The following is a 17,868-nucleotide window of genomic DNA, read 5'->3' as shown; positions in this document are numbered from 1 at the left end:
TGATTAACTTCTGAAGTTAACCCAAGTTAATATGTCTGCTCAGTCAACTGACCTTAGAAAACACAAAAATGACTGTAACTCAACCAATTTTACAGATGTTGTGCTAAATCTTGGTGTGGTTGTAGCTCAGAGATCTCTGTAACACATACTCCAAGTGCTACTCGTGCAAGATCTTTGCTTAAAACTGTAGTGTTAACTGTTTTAGTCAACTCTCTTTGTCTTTCAGCAAACTATTTTATGAACCACTGGGATGATTTTTAATTAAACTCTCAAAAAGTAATAACTGGATGTACCTCTACAATTGATTACGTTTTGGAGTTAATCCAATTCAAGATGGCCGCCACAGCTAATCAGCCTCAGCCAACACAAAAACGGTTATAGCTCAGTCAGTTTAGCAGACACTGAGCTAAATTTTTTGAATTTTTAATCTAATTGCTGAGAGTCATTCACAACACATTCTCTGAACATGGCATCTTGTGATCGTGCACGAGATCGTGCAGAAAGTTATTTTCAAGGTTTGACCAAAGTGGCTACAACTCCATTTTTTCTCAATATAAGATGATCTTAGTGTAAAACTCTGGCATGAAAAGCAGAGTGGGAGGAAATGCAGTCCTTCAAGGAATGTGAGGCCTTTCATTTCAGGGAGATTTCTTGCAAAACCACAGCTCAGTGTACTTTAGATGGGAAAATAACAGCTCGGCGTATTCATAGCTGTGACAAGTTAGAAGAAATTGATTTTAAAGCCATAAAAAAAGAAAATACAGAAAGCAGAAAGACTGCTGAAGCTCCCCCGTGACCTGGAAAGTAAAAAGCGGGTAAAGAAAATGAATGGATGGATGGATGTCGAGCAGAAACAGTTTTCTTTCGTTTACACGTGTGGCTTTATTGTCGTCTGAAATAAATTAACCAACAAAACCTTACATTTCCTGAGTAGCTGCAAAGACTTCTGCTCAAACATTGCAAAAAAAATGAAAAAAAAAAACAAAAAAACAGGTCATGCAAATAAGTGCAAATTTACGACACTCCCTTTGTCACAGGTTTTACTATGTCACAGAAAAGTTACATTTAATAGCACTACAGCTGTTTCTGTGCCGCAATTACTGTTGTAGACTGAGACAAAGAAAGAAAAGTCGATGTAATCAGAACTCAGTGATTGTGGAAGCTCGACTAAGTGCCAATTCCATTTGAGGTTTTGATTATTAAGTTCCAGCCAAGGTGATGAAGTCAGACTTTATGGCTCTTCTCCTGACATTATTTTGTTTAGCTGAGTTTAAAAATTAGTTGTTTTTTTTCTTTAAAGACATGCATTCAGACTAACTAGTACCAATAAATACCTTGGTGAAAGACTGCGCAGGTGTCTAAATATAAATATCCCATGAGGGTGGCAGCCTAAAAATATCAGGTCTATTGTGACAGAAAGCAATTTTATGCACATATATCCTACAATCAGCTGGATTTCCTCGCCGCATAATGACCGTGTGCAAATATTGGCTCTACACCTACAGTTTCTGTCAGTTTAACAAAGTTTTACAGACAACTTAGTATCACTTTTTGCTGAAAAAACAAAAGGTAATGAAATAAAGTGAAGTGTTTATAAAAATACAACTCTAAAACAAAATTGAAATAAATTTTTCTCAGTGCACACAAATTTGCAGCCTGAAGAGCACTTGTGCTATTCACATTAGGGAAATGAGGTGACCCCCCCACACACACACGCACGCACACACACGTCCTACTGAGTCCTTATTCGTTAACCTTCACAGTCCCTGTTCCAGCCCCAGGACGGTGCCCAGCATGGCCCTGACTTTGCACACCCCCAGAGAGGCCCGTTGGCTCAGCCAGGAGCAGGGTGGAGGTGCGTGGACATCCTGCCAGTACTGCAGCATCTCCCTGGGTGAGATGTGGTGGATGGACACCATGGCCTGGTAGCAGCAGCGTCCGTACGGCACATATGGACCACCAGAGAAGAGAGGGCAATGCTCGGGTGGCACTCCAGCCGCCCGGGCGCACAGACCCACAAAGACATCCTCGGGGGGCAGGGGTGTGGACAGAGGTGATGCTGAGGCTGCCAGGGAGATTTTGAGCAGTGCGGAGCGGGACAGGATGTAGGCGGTACCGCTGCAATAGTCTGGAAAGACAGATGAAGGGTAGGCCCCCGAAGGGAGGTAGTGCTTACTGTCCGGGTCACGGTCGGGAGCCACATGGAGATGCACCCTGCCCAGGTACAAGTCTCCCTGCTCATAGGGGTTACGGCTTTTGTTCAGGAAGTGCAAAAGGGCCCTGGGGTTGAACAGGACGTCATCATCCACCTTGGCCATGAAGTGGGCCTGAGGGCAGAACTTGCGGGCCCAGCCCAGCATGGCCAGGGTCTTCAGGGTCAGGTTGGAGTAGGTGTCCAAAAAGCGCCCCTGAATCAGATCTCCTCTCTCTCGGGCTTCTTCTATCAGCAGCTTCCCGAGTCCGGGGTCAGAGGTCACGCCCACCATGAAGAGGGTCATGACCCGCAGGCCTCTCACCTCCACCTCTCCCCCCCAGGTGTCCCGTATGGCTTGGCGGGCGCGCCGATTGGCGGGAGCCGTGGTAACCATGGCGATGAGGTAAGGCTTGGCGCGCTGGCACACGAGCGGGCTGGGCATCAGGAGGAACTCCTCGGGTCTGGTGGAGGGGACGCTCTGCGGAGGTGCGACGACGGCAGCGGGCTCCGCGCCCATCATGCCCATGGAGGTGACCCACGACTCGATGAGGTCCACGAAGAGCAGCGCCATCAGGGCTGCGCACGCCATGGCGGCGCACAGAAACTGCAGGAACCAGAGTCTGCGCTTTGCAAGCCGGGGCTTGCACAGTCCCCTCCCGACCATCATTCTGTCCTCTCCGGTCTTCTCCCTCTGCAGCGGCTGCGAATCCCCCCGTTGTGCTCCCGGCGTTACTTAACGGACATCCCGAGCTCCTCCTTTAGATCCAGTCCTCGTCGCTCCTCTGAGCCAGGGAGGAGGACGCAGCGCGGCAGCGAGCAGCCCACTCAGTTTGGAGAAGTGGGATATGCAGCTGCGCAAAAGGCTCGATCGATCAGGCTGCAGACCAGAGCAGGGCTTTTTTCTCTCTCTCTCTTCTCCCCCTCACTCCTGTGATAGTCGGTCTGTGAGCCTGATGGGACCGATGCAGAACTGATCCGTCGCTCCGTGTTTGATGTGTCAACCACACCACGTTCCTCTGGTTCCACTGACAGGCTATTTAAACGGTGGTGGGAAAACGCTCTAAATCCCGGGCATGCTATTTACAGCTATACATTTCAAAAGGATTAGAGCGGGGACATTGGTTTTTAAAGCTAATAATGGCGAAACTCCTCCTGGCTTAGAAAAAAAATATATCCTGAAAATCTCTACATCCGGATCTGTAAAAGACTGTAAAAGATAACCTTTCATATCGAGTCAGAAGATGCCATCCCAGCTTACAGACAAAATAACAGTGAATAAATACTAAAAGGATTATATTTATCATATAGTTGCTCGTTTGATTGTCTGCAGTTCTCCTATTGTCCTTCTGCAGTCCCCCATCACCTGGTGGTTTTTGGCGGCATCTAGTGGCCATTCTGCGGTAACGTTTTTCCTTTTGTAACATAAAGCCGTTCAAAAAAGGACTAATTATTTTCCACACACACTCAAAACAGACAAATGTATGTAACACAAAATTAATGCCACTTTGTTTTCGAGTAATTCTAACTTGCTAGAGTATTGACAATACTGCTGCATTGTATAATACAAGCTACACATGTCCCATGTCCTGAATTATCCCATATTTCTTTCACACGTTGCTTCTGAGCAGACAAAATTTCTTGCAGCGTTTTAAAGTGGTCTTGATTGCAAGGTTTTCTCTGGCCTATCTATAAATTATTCAGGCATAAATAGAAAGACTCAAGAGATGGATGATTTGTTGCAATAACAACAAATGATCCATTTAAAATAATATCTTTGTTAGCAGCTCATCACAAAGACATCATTTACTCCAATTTCTTTCGTTGAATCTCTGAAAATAACCAAAGGCAGCAGAGTTTGACACACAGAAAATAGTAATTTTGCTCCAGTGGGGTAATCTAAACTTACAATGAGTGATATTTTCTTTTTTTCTTTTTGCCATAGGGCGTATACTCATACTGCTAAGGTTTAAAACTAAAAATTATAGCATCAGAGGTTCCAAGTATCTTAATTAAAATAACTGCTTCAATATAAAAGTAGCTTTCTGTGCAACTAAGTTCAAACATTGCTGCAGTTTGGCTCAAAACTAACAAAGATGGAAGCCAGCATGAGGTGGTAGGTTTTAAAAATCAGTTTTCTTTCAAGTAAGGCAAAAAACAAAAACATGTTTGACATTGTAAAGCAGGGTGAGGCCTTCTTAGGCTTCGAGAGCCACTATCCTTCAGGTTTTACTTGTTTCTCTGCTCCAACACACCTGATTTGAATCAATGGGTGATTAACAGGCTCCTGCAGAACATGAAGAGGTGATTTAACCACTGAATCAGGTGTGTTGGAGCAGGGAAACAAGGAAAACATGCAGGATGGTGGCCCTCGAGGACCAGGATTGGAGACCCCTGGTGTAAAGGATGCACAACGTCAGAAAAATCAGGATAAGCCATAACCAGGGTGAGCAGGTCCAAAAGCACATTGGGCTCAGGTGTATCTAATCACCTTGTTTGAGGAAGTTGAAAAAACAGAAAAAGAACAAAGAGACAACCCTGCTTCATTTATTCACACAGTTAAGTTTAAATATCCAAATAAGGAAGTTATGGGGAAGGGAAACAAGCAAACAGGTTTTGGACATTTGTTTTGTATATAATATTATATATATATATATATATATATATATATATATATATATATAATATTGTGCAACTCTTCACAGGAAGGGTTGCACAATATCTCAAACATTTCTTGCCATTGCAGCGTAATATGTGCAATATCAGCACTGCAAAAAACCTGCTTGAACTGCAGTAAACTGTTTTTGTTCCAGGTGGAAAAGCATTCGAGCTCTGTCTGAACATGTTCAGTCTGTCAGATGGATCCTCGCCGCCCCTGATGCCCACACCAGATTTAGATTACGGAGATGGTGAAACGCAGAAGGAATGTGAATGTTGCGATAACAGAGGTGAAGGGCGGAAAATAAAATAAGGTTTATCACAACTTTTGTTGCCTGTGATGTTCTTCAAGTGGATTCTGTGCAGCGATAGTCATAAATTCATAAGGGTTTTGTGTATTTTCCCCATTTTGTCCATGCAGTCCTGCTTAGATTGCAGAATAATGTGTTTCATTATGTTTGGAAACAACAGTTGTGGGTTTATTCAATTAAGACACGTCATGAATTCTTGTAGGTAACATTATAAATGATGTTTTGAAACATGACAGACATGATCTCTGTTGTCTATCCAAACGCACGGTCTAAACCAGAGTGATCAAGTCGATAAATATTAACTTGTAAATAACAAATACCTGATCTTTGTGATGACATTACACTCGTTCTTTCCTCTAACTTCACGAGAAAACGTGAATATTTCCACAAGTCTGTGGAGTTTGTTTACCCCCCCCCCCCACGCACACACACACACACACTTTTATGTCTAACACTTGAAGATAAATCTGGGATAACTCTAGGTCCAGCTGAAGAATTTTAAACACTGCAGATGACCTACAGAGTGGTGTTTAATGGTAGTGAGGTCTTAAATCAGTCTTCAGTGTTTATCCTCTCCTGGGAACAAGTTAAAGCTAAACAGGACTGAAACAATAAAGTGGAGTTTATCTGTTTCAGACTGAGCTGTAATCAGATTGAACCAGGATGAACTGGACTGCGCCCAGCCGGGTTTAAAACTGACCTTTTTATTTTTATTTTTTTATTTTTGGTGATTGTTGTAAAGAAACTTGAGCTGAGCCGAAGCTTTGGCCGCGCTGCGTTGATTTCTTAGAAATAACTCCACATTAAAGTCTGGAGACAGACATAATGACGTCAGTCCTGTCTGGCTCGCGCCAGGGGTGGGGTGGGGGGGTGTTCGAGCACGCGGAAAGGGAGGAAGAAGGGGGAAAAAAATCATCATCATCATCATCGTCAGTGCGCTGGCGGTGTGGGGTCACGAACTATGACCTTTAACAGAAGAAAGCCGCAACAATAATATTTTTTTAAAACAGCAAAACGCCTTAAATTTGCTTCTTTGGGGGGTAAGTGACATTTCTGGATTTAAAGCACCCAAAGCTTCGTGTGGTTGTGGGTCTGAAAAGAGCTAATCTCCCGGTTAGCTTGTCGGCTAGCCGATGCGGAGCGCCCTTCCTGCCGTCCGTCTCCGGCTGCTCCGCTCGGCTCCCAGGCGGAGCAGCCGGAGCTCAGACGCCCTTTATCTGGGTGTTGAACACATGACAGCGCTGTCAGCTTAGTCTGGGCCGATGTCTGCACGCTAAGATGGCAGTCACAATGGGACCGTATTCAGCTTTTTACATTTTTGCTCACGTCGCGTTTATTTGCGGCGAGTTAGCTTTGCTAGCTAGCCCCGGATAGCCGCGCACTCTTGGTTGAACTCGACCCTTTTACCTTTGCCATCCCGGGGACGACATGTGTGCATAAAAAATTATTATGTCACTGCGTTTTATTTTATCACAGCTGGGTTTTATAGATTTACCATCACAATATCAGCTGTCACCCACTCCGCTGTCTTGAAGGAAAACTGCTTAAATATATTAATTATCATTATGTCTGCGGTATTATTGGCTGGCTGCCATATTCTCCATTTTGTTCTGTACAGTAATGTGTTTGGAGTAGAGTCGATGATTGACATATGGTTTGGCCAATCAGTGAACGGCTTGAGTCCACTCGCTCCTCCCTTTGGAAATGAGCCGGTGTTGTGCTAAAAAATGTACCCCAGCTGAAGTACGCCCTTTTCGGAGCTTCTCCTTGTTCTTGCGAATTGCATTTCAAAGGCAGTTGTTATCGCGGGCGATAATGTTTGTGTGTGCGTGTGTTTGCGTGCCTGTCTGTTACCAAAGTATCTCATGAACCACTGAACGAATTTCAATAAAACTTAACAGGAATAATCAATGGAATTACATATACATCTGATTAAATTTTGGAGCCAGCCCAATTTAACACCTGGTTTAGTTCAATATTGTGATTGCAGTATTAAACAATAATATCACACAATGCAGTTTATTTTTTTCTGATAATGTGCAGCCCTAGGCAATATGCTTTAAAGAGTGTTAGACTAAGAATCAGAAGTGAAACACTGACTTCTGTTTTTCAGCACCCATAATACCACAGTTTTCTAAAATTATTTCATTACAACACATATGCATAATGGGCACCTTTTAAAACTCACACTGTTTACCAAATAAATAAATAAATACCCTAACTTCTGTATGCTTCCACAATCATGCTGGCTAATTTTCCAGAGCAGCTGCGTATAATGGCAGCATAATGTTGTTTACCCTCCTAGGCACATTAATCTGTTTTTGCTAAGGCTGTCAAAACACACTTTTTGTTTTAGTATAATGTCAAGTAAACAAAACCATAGTTAAGTTTGAAGTTAAGCAGGCGATTGATGGAAAAAGTAGAATAAAAGACCTAGAATTCTTCAAAGGAATGCATATCACCCGCCACCCTTCATGTTAGACTTTTAAACTAAGATCATCTTATGATGAGGAGGTACAGGGTTATCGGCATTTTGATCCAACCTTGTGAATGACTTGCACAAACTCACGTGAGAGTGTGACTATGTGTTGAGGATAACTCTACTGTCAGATCGCACTTTAGTTTATTATAACTGTAAATTCCACTTATAACTATAACTAATATGTTTTAGCTGTGGTGTCCATCTTAAATTAGGTCGGTTTCAAAAGCAGTTGTAGATGTACATCCAATGATTGCTGCGAGAGTTTCACCAAAATCAATCCAGTGGTTCATGAGATATTTTATAAACACGTGCATAGACACAAACAAAAACATTATTGTCCCTTCGTCTTTGGCAGCGGGCGATACAGATGCTCATTAACATCATGGTCTCTTGGGTTTGATGTTCAGGTTTTGAAATAATGTTTTAGGTATATGCATCTTTTTTTCTGCAAGACTGCAAATCAAGCCAAACCATCCAAACGAAGCCAGCACTGTTTTAATGATCCAAATTTACATGATCGTTGGAGCGTTTGTGATTGACTAACGTCTTTGACATCCCTCAAAACAGGCCTCACTAATGACTTCGTACCGTCATGACGACCAACCTGAATCTGCCCCCTCAGCAGAAAGCAGACACTGAGCACGAGGCAGAGGTGAGCGAGCGGGGAAAGGTTTTCATCGGTCTGTTTCCTGATAAACTAAAAATTTCCGTTGAAGTATTTCAAATCGAGAACTTTGCCCTCTTTTTGGCCGTGTGTTTACTTTTGAGAAATATTTAGGTGCTCAGCTCCCTCTTGAAATATCACAAGTGAATACAATGCTATATAACTACATATGCATTAGAAATACTTACCTGCAAAAACTTGTATATTAACGTAGATCATCTGTGTCTAACTGGGTTAGGGGTTGTCCCCTTCACCAGACTCAGTGATGAGTGAGTCCCCCCAGCGCTTTCAGGTCATCTCCACCGAGCCTGCCACAACACCACAGCGAATACAGGTAACCTCCCAAAAATCGGAGGATGTGACAGTTGTTGATGTTTTTTTTAGCACTAGCTAGAGTAGACATTTCTTTAATTAGTGTAACTCTTTTCTTCAGCCGCATTCAAGTAGGCTCCTGTTTTTCTGTCTGCCTTTTGCATCTCTCACACCTTCAGATTGTAACAGACCAGCAGACAGGTCAGAAGATCCAGATAGTGACCGCGATGAACCCGTCCAGTGCTCCGAAGCAGCAGTTCATTCTGGCCACGGCTGACAGCTCAGGAGCAAGCAAGGTTATCCTGGCCTCGCCGGAGACTCACAACGCAAAGCAGGTCATCTTCACTGCCGCAGACAGTCTGATGCCAGGAAGAATACAGGTACGCTTCTCCCATGATATCGCCCCGTAGTAGAAAGTGTTTGTCTGGAGAATTTCAGCTGCGTTTCTGCGTTGAAACTAAAAAGCCTGCTTTTTTTATTCCTCAGATTCTCACAGACCCAGTGTCAATGGAGCGGTTGTTAGGACAGTCAGGGGATTTAAGTCGACCTCAGCCAGTGGAGTACTGTGTGGTGTGCGGTGACAAAGCTTCAGGTATTCCAGCTTACATTACACCTATACTTCAACACCTGACACTTGGCTTGTAATCTAAGAAATGCGTCCTGATGTGCTGTCCAGCAGTTCGTTCGCACTCTTCCCCCCACATGCTCACAGTGACTCAGACGCTCTCGTTTTGTCTCAGGGCGTCACTACGGAGCGGTCAGTTGTGAGGGATGTAAAGGTTTCTTCAAACGGAGCGTGAGGAAGAATCTGACCTACAGCTGCCGCAGTAAACAGGACTGTGTCATCAACAAACATCACCGCAACCGCTGCCAGTTCTGTCGGCTCAAGAAATGCCTTACAATGGGGATGAAAACTGATTGTGAGTTTGTAACACTGGCTGATTACACACACCATGTAATGTCATGAAGTTTAGGGGTTTTAAACCCATGACTTTAATCATTTTACCTTTATAGACTCAGGAGGTTCTGAAAAATGTAAATTATCCACCTACTATAAATATTTGGTGTAGTATGACATAGGACAGGGCAGTTTATTGACGTTTTAGCTGTTTTTTAAATCACAAATTACATAAAAATATTCGGTTTAAATCAAATGAAGCAGTGACAGAGGTTTTTATTTTTTTCTTCACTGGCATCAGCCATGCTTCCTCTTTGTCTTCTGCTTGAAACTGAGATTTTTCTCTTTCACTATTTAGTTCATTGTGTAATAACGCAGCCATTTTGCAATGCTGTTGGAAAATTGCAACTGCGGTTTTTCATCTGCTATATAGTGCACTAAAAACTCCTCACTTGCTACTGTAATAGTAGTGTATTAAAAAGTCAATACACTATAACAGTTGACACTATGATGTATTGTAGCCTGAAGCTAGCAGTTATAAAGCAATAGATTATGCAGATGCCAATATTTAGTCCTCCGTTTTATAATTTTCTGACTCATCCAAAAAAGCCCAAGGCAGATAATGCTGAAGCTACATTTAAAACTTTAGTTGTTAAGTCTGAACAGTAAACATATTAAAATGCATAGATTTATAGATGCAAGCCTCAATGATAATGTTAAAATTATATGCACACGTGATACAACAGTGACTCCAAAACAGTTCCAAAACATGTTTAATTGTGCTTCTTGGTTATTATTAATTGATAAATGTAATGCATTTAGGTTTGTGACATAGCTGTAACTGCAGATCATGTTTGTGTGAGTCACTGGTGTAATTAGAAACAGTACATTCAGAAAGTGTACTAAACACAGATTTTATATCATTAAGGAGTCGTTAACTACACATTCTTATTTAAAGCTAGAAATATTATAGCTTCAACTTCATATTTTGACATATATCCCATTGTATTCTGCAGGGGTTAGTTTATTAACATAAACAGCCTATAATTACAGCATATTGTCGCTATGTTCAAGTAGTTTTCGAAATTCATCAACAGCCGTCTACCACATAGTGGATTCTTCTTAAAGGAAACTGTTTAAATGGGCAACTTCCCAGTTTAAACACAGCTAGAGAAAGTTGTTGGCTTGCTTACAATTTCTCCTTAATGTTGTCAGAAAAGCAACTTAATCCAAATCATTTTTTTTAAATGCAACTGAAATGAGGTTAGTGCAGTGGTGCCTGAAGCATGGCCATTTTTACCTGTAGGAGCAGTTTTCTCTCCTCACCTCTGCAGGCTGATGGCAGCTGTGAGCTGCACAGATAACTTTATTATAGGGAATTTACATGTAAATACAGCTGAAATAAAAAGTCATGTTATGGTTCTCCTGTGTAAAATGTTATATTCGAAGGCCAGATTGATTTAAAAAAATACAACCTAAGTGTAGCAAAGTAAGGGGCTTTCAGCATTAGTAGTGAAACATGAGTATTCTGCTTAAAAATAAGATTTTCTTTATAGCACAGTTTTATTATTAGTACAAGATTACCTCATATTCTTCATATTCTTAATACTATCATGTTCTAAGCATCAGGAAAATTAAACTGCAGTCTGCTTGCTGACTTTGTTTAGCCGTTCAGAGTGAGAGGAAGCCTATTGACATCATGCCTAGAGAGAGGCATGCTAACTGTGCCGCCTCCACTCAGAAGATCTACATCCGTAAGGACCTGAACAGCCCTCTGATCGCCACACCAACCTTTATCTCCGATACAGATACAGATGGCTCCAGGTCAGTGGAAATCAGAGCTACAGACAAACGTTAGGTCTGATGTCTTTCAGCTGCTCTATTGTAAAGATTAAAACGATTATGTATTTTATAAGGTTGTTTATGTAAGGCTCTGTGTTGTGCAGATCCAGTCTACTGGACCAGGGGATGCTGGTGAATATCCAGCAGCCAGTCATCCAGACTGATGGAACTTTGCTGCTCGCAGCAGACTCCAAGGTAAGTTTGATCCTCCAAGAGCCAGTGCTACAGTCTTTTGGCTGTTCCTTTTTCAGTTGTGACCACAGCGAGTCATCCTCCATCTAACTCTGTCCTCTGCGTCCTCTGTCCTCACTCCAACTATCTCCATGTCCTAACAGCATCCATATTTCTCCTCTTTGTCTTTTTCCTGGCAGCTGCACCTCATGTCTTTTTTTTCTCCTGCTCATTGTCTCCCTTTGCTCCAAACACTGCTTCATATTGCAACTTTTGAGTCACATGCAGTAGTCTTAATGTAGTTGATTTATGTGATTGAATATATTCAACACCGTGTGATTTGCCTACAGATGGATTCAGGACAGGGAGATCTGGGGACGCTAGCCAGCGTAGTGACATCTTTAGCCAACCTGAGTGACTCTCTGAAAGAAAACCTGAACAACGGTGATACCTCAGACAGCCAACAGGAGGAGCAGTCTGCCAGCGAAATAACACGGTCAGTTTGTCCCGTTCAAAGTTAGGCTCATTTTTGCCTCATTAGATTTAACCTCATGTGTCAGGTTAGTGGCTAATTATACATAAATGACTGTGAGCATAGACAGAAATATCTAAGTGGAATATATGTATTTGTTATAATAAAAGAAGTTTAAAAATGTTGATTTAATTGTTATTTATTAGAAATGGGCCACGTTCAATCGAGTTATTTAAGCACTGACATGATCCTGTTCTCAACATTTTAAATAGCATCATGTTGTTATTTTTTCATTTGACTTTTTTGTTTTTATTGGATTTATGAACTGTGTATAAATTCTGTGTCACACAACCACAACAAAGAAACTTATAATTGCAGGGAAAAAAAGAGGAAAAACTTTAATTCAAGAAATTTAGATTTATTTGCTGTTACTCGGGTGTTTAGATATTCTTTGGATGTTGCACAAGCGGGAACATTTTATGTAAAAAAAAAAGCTGTTTGTGTGTATTTTATACAGTGCCTTTGACACTCTGGCCAAAGTCTTCAACCCATCTGAAGAAAATCTGTCTGAGAAGTCGCAGTGTGTCAGTGAAACAACCATCCAGCTGATCGGTCATGACCAGGAGACGCCTATCATCGAGGTGGAGGGGCCGCTGCTCACAGACAGCCATGTCAGTTTTAAGGTGGGTGAACTCCTCTTATAAAGCTAATTGGAAGGAAAACGAGACATATACACAGCATTACAAAACACGTCTTTCTTAAAACGGGTATTCAAGTGACTTGTTGACAAGTACAGACACTTTTTGAGAATATATTTTGGCTAAAACACCAAGAAATATAGACAGGAAATATAGTAAGAGAAGGGTTTACTATTTTTAGGAAGTAAAAAGTCAAGATTTTGGACATTTGTTCATGTGAAATGAGCCTTAACTGCCTTTTGGGAACGCAGCAATTAAGATTGTTTTTGGAGTTTTCTTTTTTAAATTTGATTTTTTTTACTTGTTTTATTTTCTTCTTTAATATCCCTCCTTTTCTTCAGCTGACCATGCCCAGCCCCATGCCCGAGTATCTGAATGTACACTATATCTGTGAGTCAGCATCCAGGCTCCTTTTCCTCTCCATGCACTGGGCACGCTCCATCCCTGCCTTTTCAGCTCTTGGGTATGAGAACATGCGACACAAGAGAGCCTTCCTGTTACAAAGTAACACTGCAGCCGCCTGTGTCATATGTGTTTCCGTGTCTCCCAGTCAGGAGGCAAACACCAGTTTGGTGCGAGCCTGCTGGAACGAGCTGTTCACGTTGGGTCTCGCTCAATGCGCTCATGTGATGAACTTATCGACCATCCTCGCTGCCATCATTAACCACCTGCAAAGCAGCATCCAGGACGGTACGGACCAAAGACTTCGTCATCATTTCACAGTAGGAAGCACACGTATGAACAGGAGTAAACAAATGTGTTTTTTTATTTTAAAGCTGTTATTAGATTGTTGTCATTGTTGATTACAGTAGGCTGTAAGGTCAGTCTGAGCATCTTGTCAAACAGCTTTGTTCTCAAGTTGTGTTTGCTACTGATTAACACTGATGGACTAAAGCCGATTTAAAAGTGACAGCATGTTTGTAGTTACCTTATTCAAATCAACAAAATAAAATGGGCCATTATATTTATATAGCACATTCTCAATGGCACAGAAACGTAATCAAGTTTAGTTCAGATCGTTCTTAATCAAATCTAAATTAATAGAATACAACTCTGTCTGTATGTATTTGTATCCTGTCAGCTCATGAAAAGTTGTAAGGAAGCTAATAGATCATATCAAATTTTCCTGTTAAGAAAAAGCAAAAATGAATGACAGCAAAAATGGTAGATGCGTACAAGGGAAGTTAAAAACAGAGAGTCCTCAGGGCATCATGGGAGGGATGAAGGTCACCTAAGCCAGCCTTATTTATAATGTTAATTAGAAAAATAAAGTTTTATGTCCAGTCTTATAAGTATAGAGAGCGTTTGCCTCTCAGATCCAAACTAATCCCGATAAATGAAAGCTCTAAAAATCTCTCGGAACCAGGAAAGTCTGAAGTTTGAGAATAAAGTGCTCTGTTTGGAAAAAAATGGAACTATGAGGCCTTAAAGATATAATGATGTTTGGTCATTAAGAAGGTTGTTTGTTTAAAAGGATTTTAAATTTTATAGAAGCTGAAATTGGAAAAATATGACCTACTGTTAAATATGACCTATTCTGGTAAATCTCATCAGAGCTCTTGCCAAAATGTGGCGAATTAGCTACTGGCTTTTAAAGAATCATGATAGTCCAACCTAGAAATGCATGCAACAAATGCATAATTTAGCTTTTCTGCAGGATGTTCCTAATTTTGGTTAAATTATAAAGGTAAGAGAAGGATGACTTAATTTTCACATACTAAATACAAACTTGTCTTTGATCTGGCTGCCTTATAAACACATTTTCTAGCCATTTACTTTATACTTGTACACAAAATCAACCAGCTAGAATGACTATAAGCACGCCTTAAAGATTTACAAGCATAATTGTTACCATGATGTCTAATAATACTGTCTTTAGTAAGCTATATAAAGTTAAACATATTGGTCCAAGCGCAGAACATTGAGGACCTCCATGACTAACTTTGGAGGCTGAGATTGATACAACAACCTGAGCATTTTCTTTCTTTTTCAGACAAACTGTCCAGAGAAAGAGTGAAACAGGTGATGGAGCACATCTGGAAGTTTCAGGAGTTCTGTAACAGCATGACGAGGTTGGAGATCGACAGCTATGAATATGCCTACCTAAAGGCTATAGTGTTGTTCAGTCCTGGTGAGAGTCTGATTTATTCTGTCATCATAATGATGTTGTTGTTGTCCAAAAGAGTAGATTATCAGTATTTGTTTTCTGGAGTCTAACTGTGGTGTTTGACAACAGATCACCCAGGTGTGGACAGTAGCGGCCAGATTGAGAAGTTCCAAGAGAAAGCACTTATGGAGCTGCAGGACTATGTGCAGAAAACGTATCCTGATGACATGTACAGGTACAATAGAAACATAATTTGACAACTAAAATAAATGTTGTTTTTCAGATGAGACTAAAAGATTTCACAGAAGAATGAAACTGTCGCCTTGCTCACTTATCAAATATTCCACAAGCGTTAGATTAACTAGAATATATATATATATATATATATATATATATATATATATATATATATATATATATATATATATATATATAAACAAAGTTTGGTGTTAATTAAGGACTGTGCCTGGTGCTTTGAATGTGTAAAATACACAGCAGGTTTGTTTGTTTCAGGTTGACTCGTATCCTGACTCGTCTCCCAGCCCTGCGCCTTATGAACTCCAGCATCACAGAGGAGCTCTTCTTCACTGGCTTGATAGGCAACGTCTCTATTGACAGCATCATTCCTTACATCCTCAAGATGGAGACGGCAGAGTACAACAGCCAGGACTCGGACTCAGTGGAATAACGTCGCTCCCAGCACCCGGAACTGTCATTTAAAAGTTTGTGAGTCTTCTTTTCAGGTACTTTTTTTTTTTTTGGTCTCTGGAGGATTGTGGCTGAACTGCAGTCCAAAATACTGTAACACTCCTTTTTTTCTAAACGTGTGGAGTGAAATTTATTGTGAATTCTTGGTAAATTAGAATAACAAGGCATCAGAAATCCAGGATAACTGGGAATGTTTTCTGCAGATGTTTTCGGAGCTACATGTGGCGGGGGTTCTCTGCAGCTACGACTGCGCTCATCTCTTTTAATAACTTCATTAAACATCACTGCCATCACACTTCATCTCCATCACATTAGCCTGTGAGCCAAGCCTGTTCTTGATGTAACAAAGCCATAACACACTCATAACACTTTTTCTTCCCATACATCTTTGAACACTAGCTTAAGATGCCGTTACATAAAACACAAAAATATACACACACACACAAATATATCATTCAATTTGAGAAATCTTACAGGTGGAGAAAGTTCACCTCATTAGTAGGGATCCTGAGACCAAAGTAAATCTGGTTTACTTTGAAGCTGTAGTGTTTATTTGAGTTGGTTTCAGCACATGAACTGTTAAAACTAACAAGTGTGCTTTAAAATTCAGGCTTCAAAAAAAGATCTGTAAAAACACATCAGATTAAATGAAAACACGCTTTGTTTTTCATCTCATATCGTGAATATACAAATTATAGCTCCATAAAATAACTGGAAAGTCAACTGAAGTTGATTATATTAAATGTAAGTAAACTTTTTTATGCAATTCCTAAAGTTGATTCAAATAAATTGGCTATGATAGCATTAGGCAAGCTAGAACTTATTGTGTTATTATTATTATTTTTATTATAACAACCCAACCAATGCCAACTGGTTATTATCCTGAAAGATGTATTTTTTCTTACCATGCACATATTAATATGTGGTACTTCTATGTTTCTTGTGTAATCTGTGCAATCACTTTCGTTTTTTCCTTATTGACAATCAACTCTATGTTGTCTCCCTTTGTTCCATCAGTGTTAAGACTGCATTTGCCTCCTTTTCTTTTTAATAATCACAATTATTCTCAACAGAATTACCTGAAAAAATTTAGATTCAGAAGCTTTTTTTTTTGTAGCTATGCTACTACTTCTGTTTTTAGGTGCACATTAATCAGCTTTCTGTGGTGTCCAGCTGCATTCAAGCTGACTAAAACTTTGCATTTTGTATGTTTTATGAAAACATTCATTTGTTGTGAACAAAACTGCTTGTTGCATACTAAGTGTACTTAAAATGCTTTTGGGCAGGAACCCTGAATTAAAAAAACCAAGTGAGATTTTGAGGGAAGCCAGCCTTGAGTGCATTGATGTCTTGAAGACAATATGAAGATATGCATCGGCTTCTCCTCGTGTATAAATGTTCAAAAGAAAAGGAAGAAAAGAAAAGCATCCACAGCAACGTGAATGATGATAGGGATGTAAATAAGTCAACAAGGACTTGTCTTGTGAAATAAATGTCAATTGTAATTTTGGGTTTAAAACCTGAGTAGACTCTTTGTAAAGGCACTGGTGTGAACTGATATTTGTACATGTAATGCCATTGAAACGAGTGCATGTTGTTTTTAAACAGGGTTTTATAATCTTGCTGTCAGCCCTAATGAGGAGCATTGTTATCATTTTTATAGTGCATTGTAATGCATGAAGAAGTTGCTTATGCACATTTTATTAAATGCAGTAAGAAAAAAAACGTTGATTTAAATGTTGTGGCTTTAAAATATTTACCAGGAGCAATTCCAGCATTTTTTTTTTCAATTTTATTTTATTTTATTTTTCTGTTTTGTGGATTGAGTATTACATTGTTAACATTTTATACTGTAAATGTATTTTGTTTTGCTGAGACACTCATCTTCAAAAGTTTAAATTGAGAAATTTAAACATTAGCTTATCGCTAGAGTTGGTCACAACCCTACATTTCTACCTCACAGATATAAATCAAATGTATTTACGACTAAGTTCTTGTATCAGCATTCCAGGCATACATTCCCTGAAGCCATACATTTTAAACAAAATAAACAGTTCTTCATTAAATATAACATGAGTGATGTTGTTTATGTTTTAAATGGATTAAAATGTTTCTTATGGTCAAAGAAATATCTAATATTTGTAAACTGTTCTGAAAAATATCAAAAGTTTGTATTTTTTGTACTAGAGAGATGTCTTTTACTACTGAAACATTAAAAAATATCCTCAAATAACAATAGACTAAAAGGGTTTTCTCAGGATATGGTGATCAAAAATTAATTTATTGATGCAGTACAGTGCATATATTCTACTGCTATCAGAACAAAATTTAGTTTTGATAAATAATTTTAAAAT

At 40.0% G+C, this 17,868-nt stretch overlaps 2 protein-coding genes across 6 annotated transcripts; one reads left to right on the top strand and one right to left on the bottom strand.

The window, feature by feature from the left end:
* Positions 1 to 439: 439 nt before the first annotated feature.
* b3galt4 (UDP-Gal:betaGlcNAc beta 1,3-galactosyltransferase, polypeptide 4) lies at positions 440 to 3,713 on the bottom strand. The gene has a single exon (XM_017409421.3). It carries the CDS (start codon positions 2,859 to 2,861, stop codon positions 1,758 to 1,760), a length of 1,104 nt encoding a protein of 367 aa, XP_017264910.1. The 5' UTR covers positions 2,862 to 3,713; the 3' UTR covers positions 440 to 1,757.
* Positions 3,714 to 6,038: 2,325 nt separating this feature from the next.
* nr2c2 (nuclear receptor subfamily 2, group C, member 2) lies at positions 6,039 to 17,585 on the top strand. 5 transcript variants are annotated; one of them, XM_017409775.3, is made up of 15 exons: positions 6,040 to 6,200; positions 8,210 to 8,294; positions 8,564 to 8,640; positions 8,798 to 8,998; positions 9,105 to 9,210; positions 9,359 to 9,538; positions 11,184 to 11,340; positions 11,463 to 11,553; positions 11,880 to 12,025; positions 12,519 to 12,684; positions 13,041 to 13,162; positions 13,250 to 13,389; positions 14,693 to 14,830; positions 14,936 to 15,041; positions 15,320 to 17,585. In XM_017409775.3, the coding sequence occupies exons 3-15, from the start codon at positions 8,572 to 8,574 to the stop codon at positions 15,492 to 15,494; spliced, it is 1,797 nt and encodes a 598-aa protein (XP_017265264.1). In that variant the 5' UTR covers positions 6,040 to 6,200; positions 8,210 to 8,294; positions 8,564 to 8,571; the 3' UTR covers positions 15,495 to 17,585. The 5 variants fall into 5 exon arrangements, 4 of the variants coding, with proteins under 4 accessions (XP_017265261.1, XP_017265264.1, XP_017265262.1 ...); XM_017409773.3 differs by having other exon boundaries at positions 8,545 to 8,640; XM_017409774.3 differs by having other exon boundaries at positions 8,521 to 8,640.
* Positions 17,586 to 17,868: the final 283 nt, after the last annotated feature.

This window comes from Kryptolebias marmoratus, linkage group LG8 (assembly GCF_001649575.2).
Source record: "Kryptolebias marmoratus isolate JLee-2015 linkage group LG8, ASM164957v2, whole genome shotgun sequence".
Taxonomy (NCBI): Eukaryota; Metazoa; Chordata; class Actinopteri; order Cyprinodontiformes; family Rivulidae; genus Kryptolebias; species Kryptolebias marmoratus.
The sequence above is the reverse complement of the archived record's forward strand: the minus strand, read 5'-3'. Positions and strand labels throughout refer to the sequence as shown.

Excerpts from the sequence above, each read along its gene's own strand:
- b3galt4 (XM_017409421.3), bottom strand. The coding sequence starts at position 2,861 with ATGATGGTCGGGAGGGGACTGTGCAAGCCCCGGCTTGCAAAGCGCAGA.
- nr2c2 (XM_017409772.3), top strand. The coding sequence starts at position 8,235 with ATGACGACCAACCTGAATCTGCCCCCTCAGCAGAAAGCAGACACTGAG. Across the intron at positions 9,539-11,183 it reads AATGGGGATGAAAACTGATT|CCGTTCAGAGTGAGAGGAAG; the intron begins GTGAGTTTGTAA and ends GACTTTGTTTAG. Across the intron at positions 12,026-12,518 it reads TCTGCCAGCGAAATAACACG|TGCCTTTGACACTCTGGCCA; the intron begins GTCAGTTTGTCC and ends TATTTTATACAG.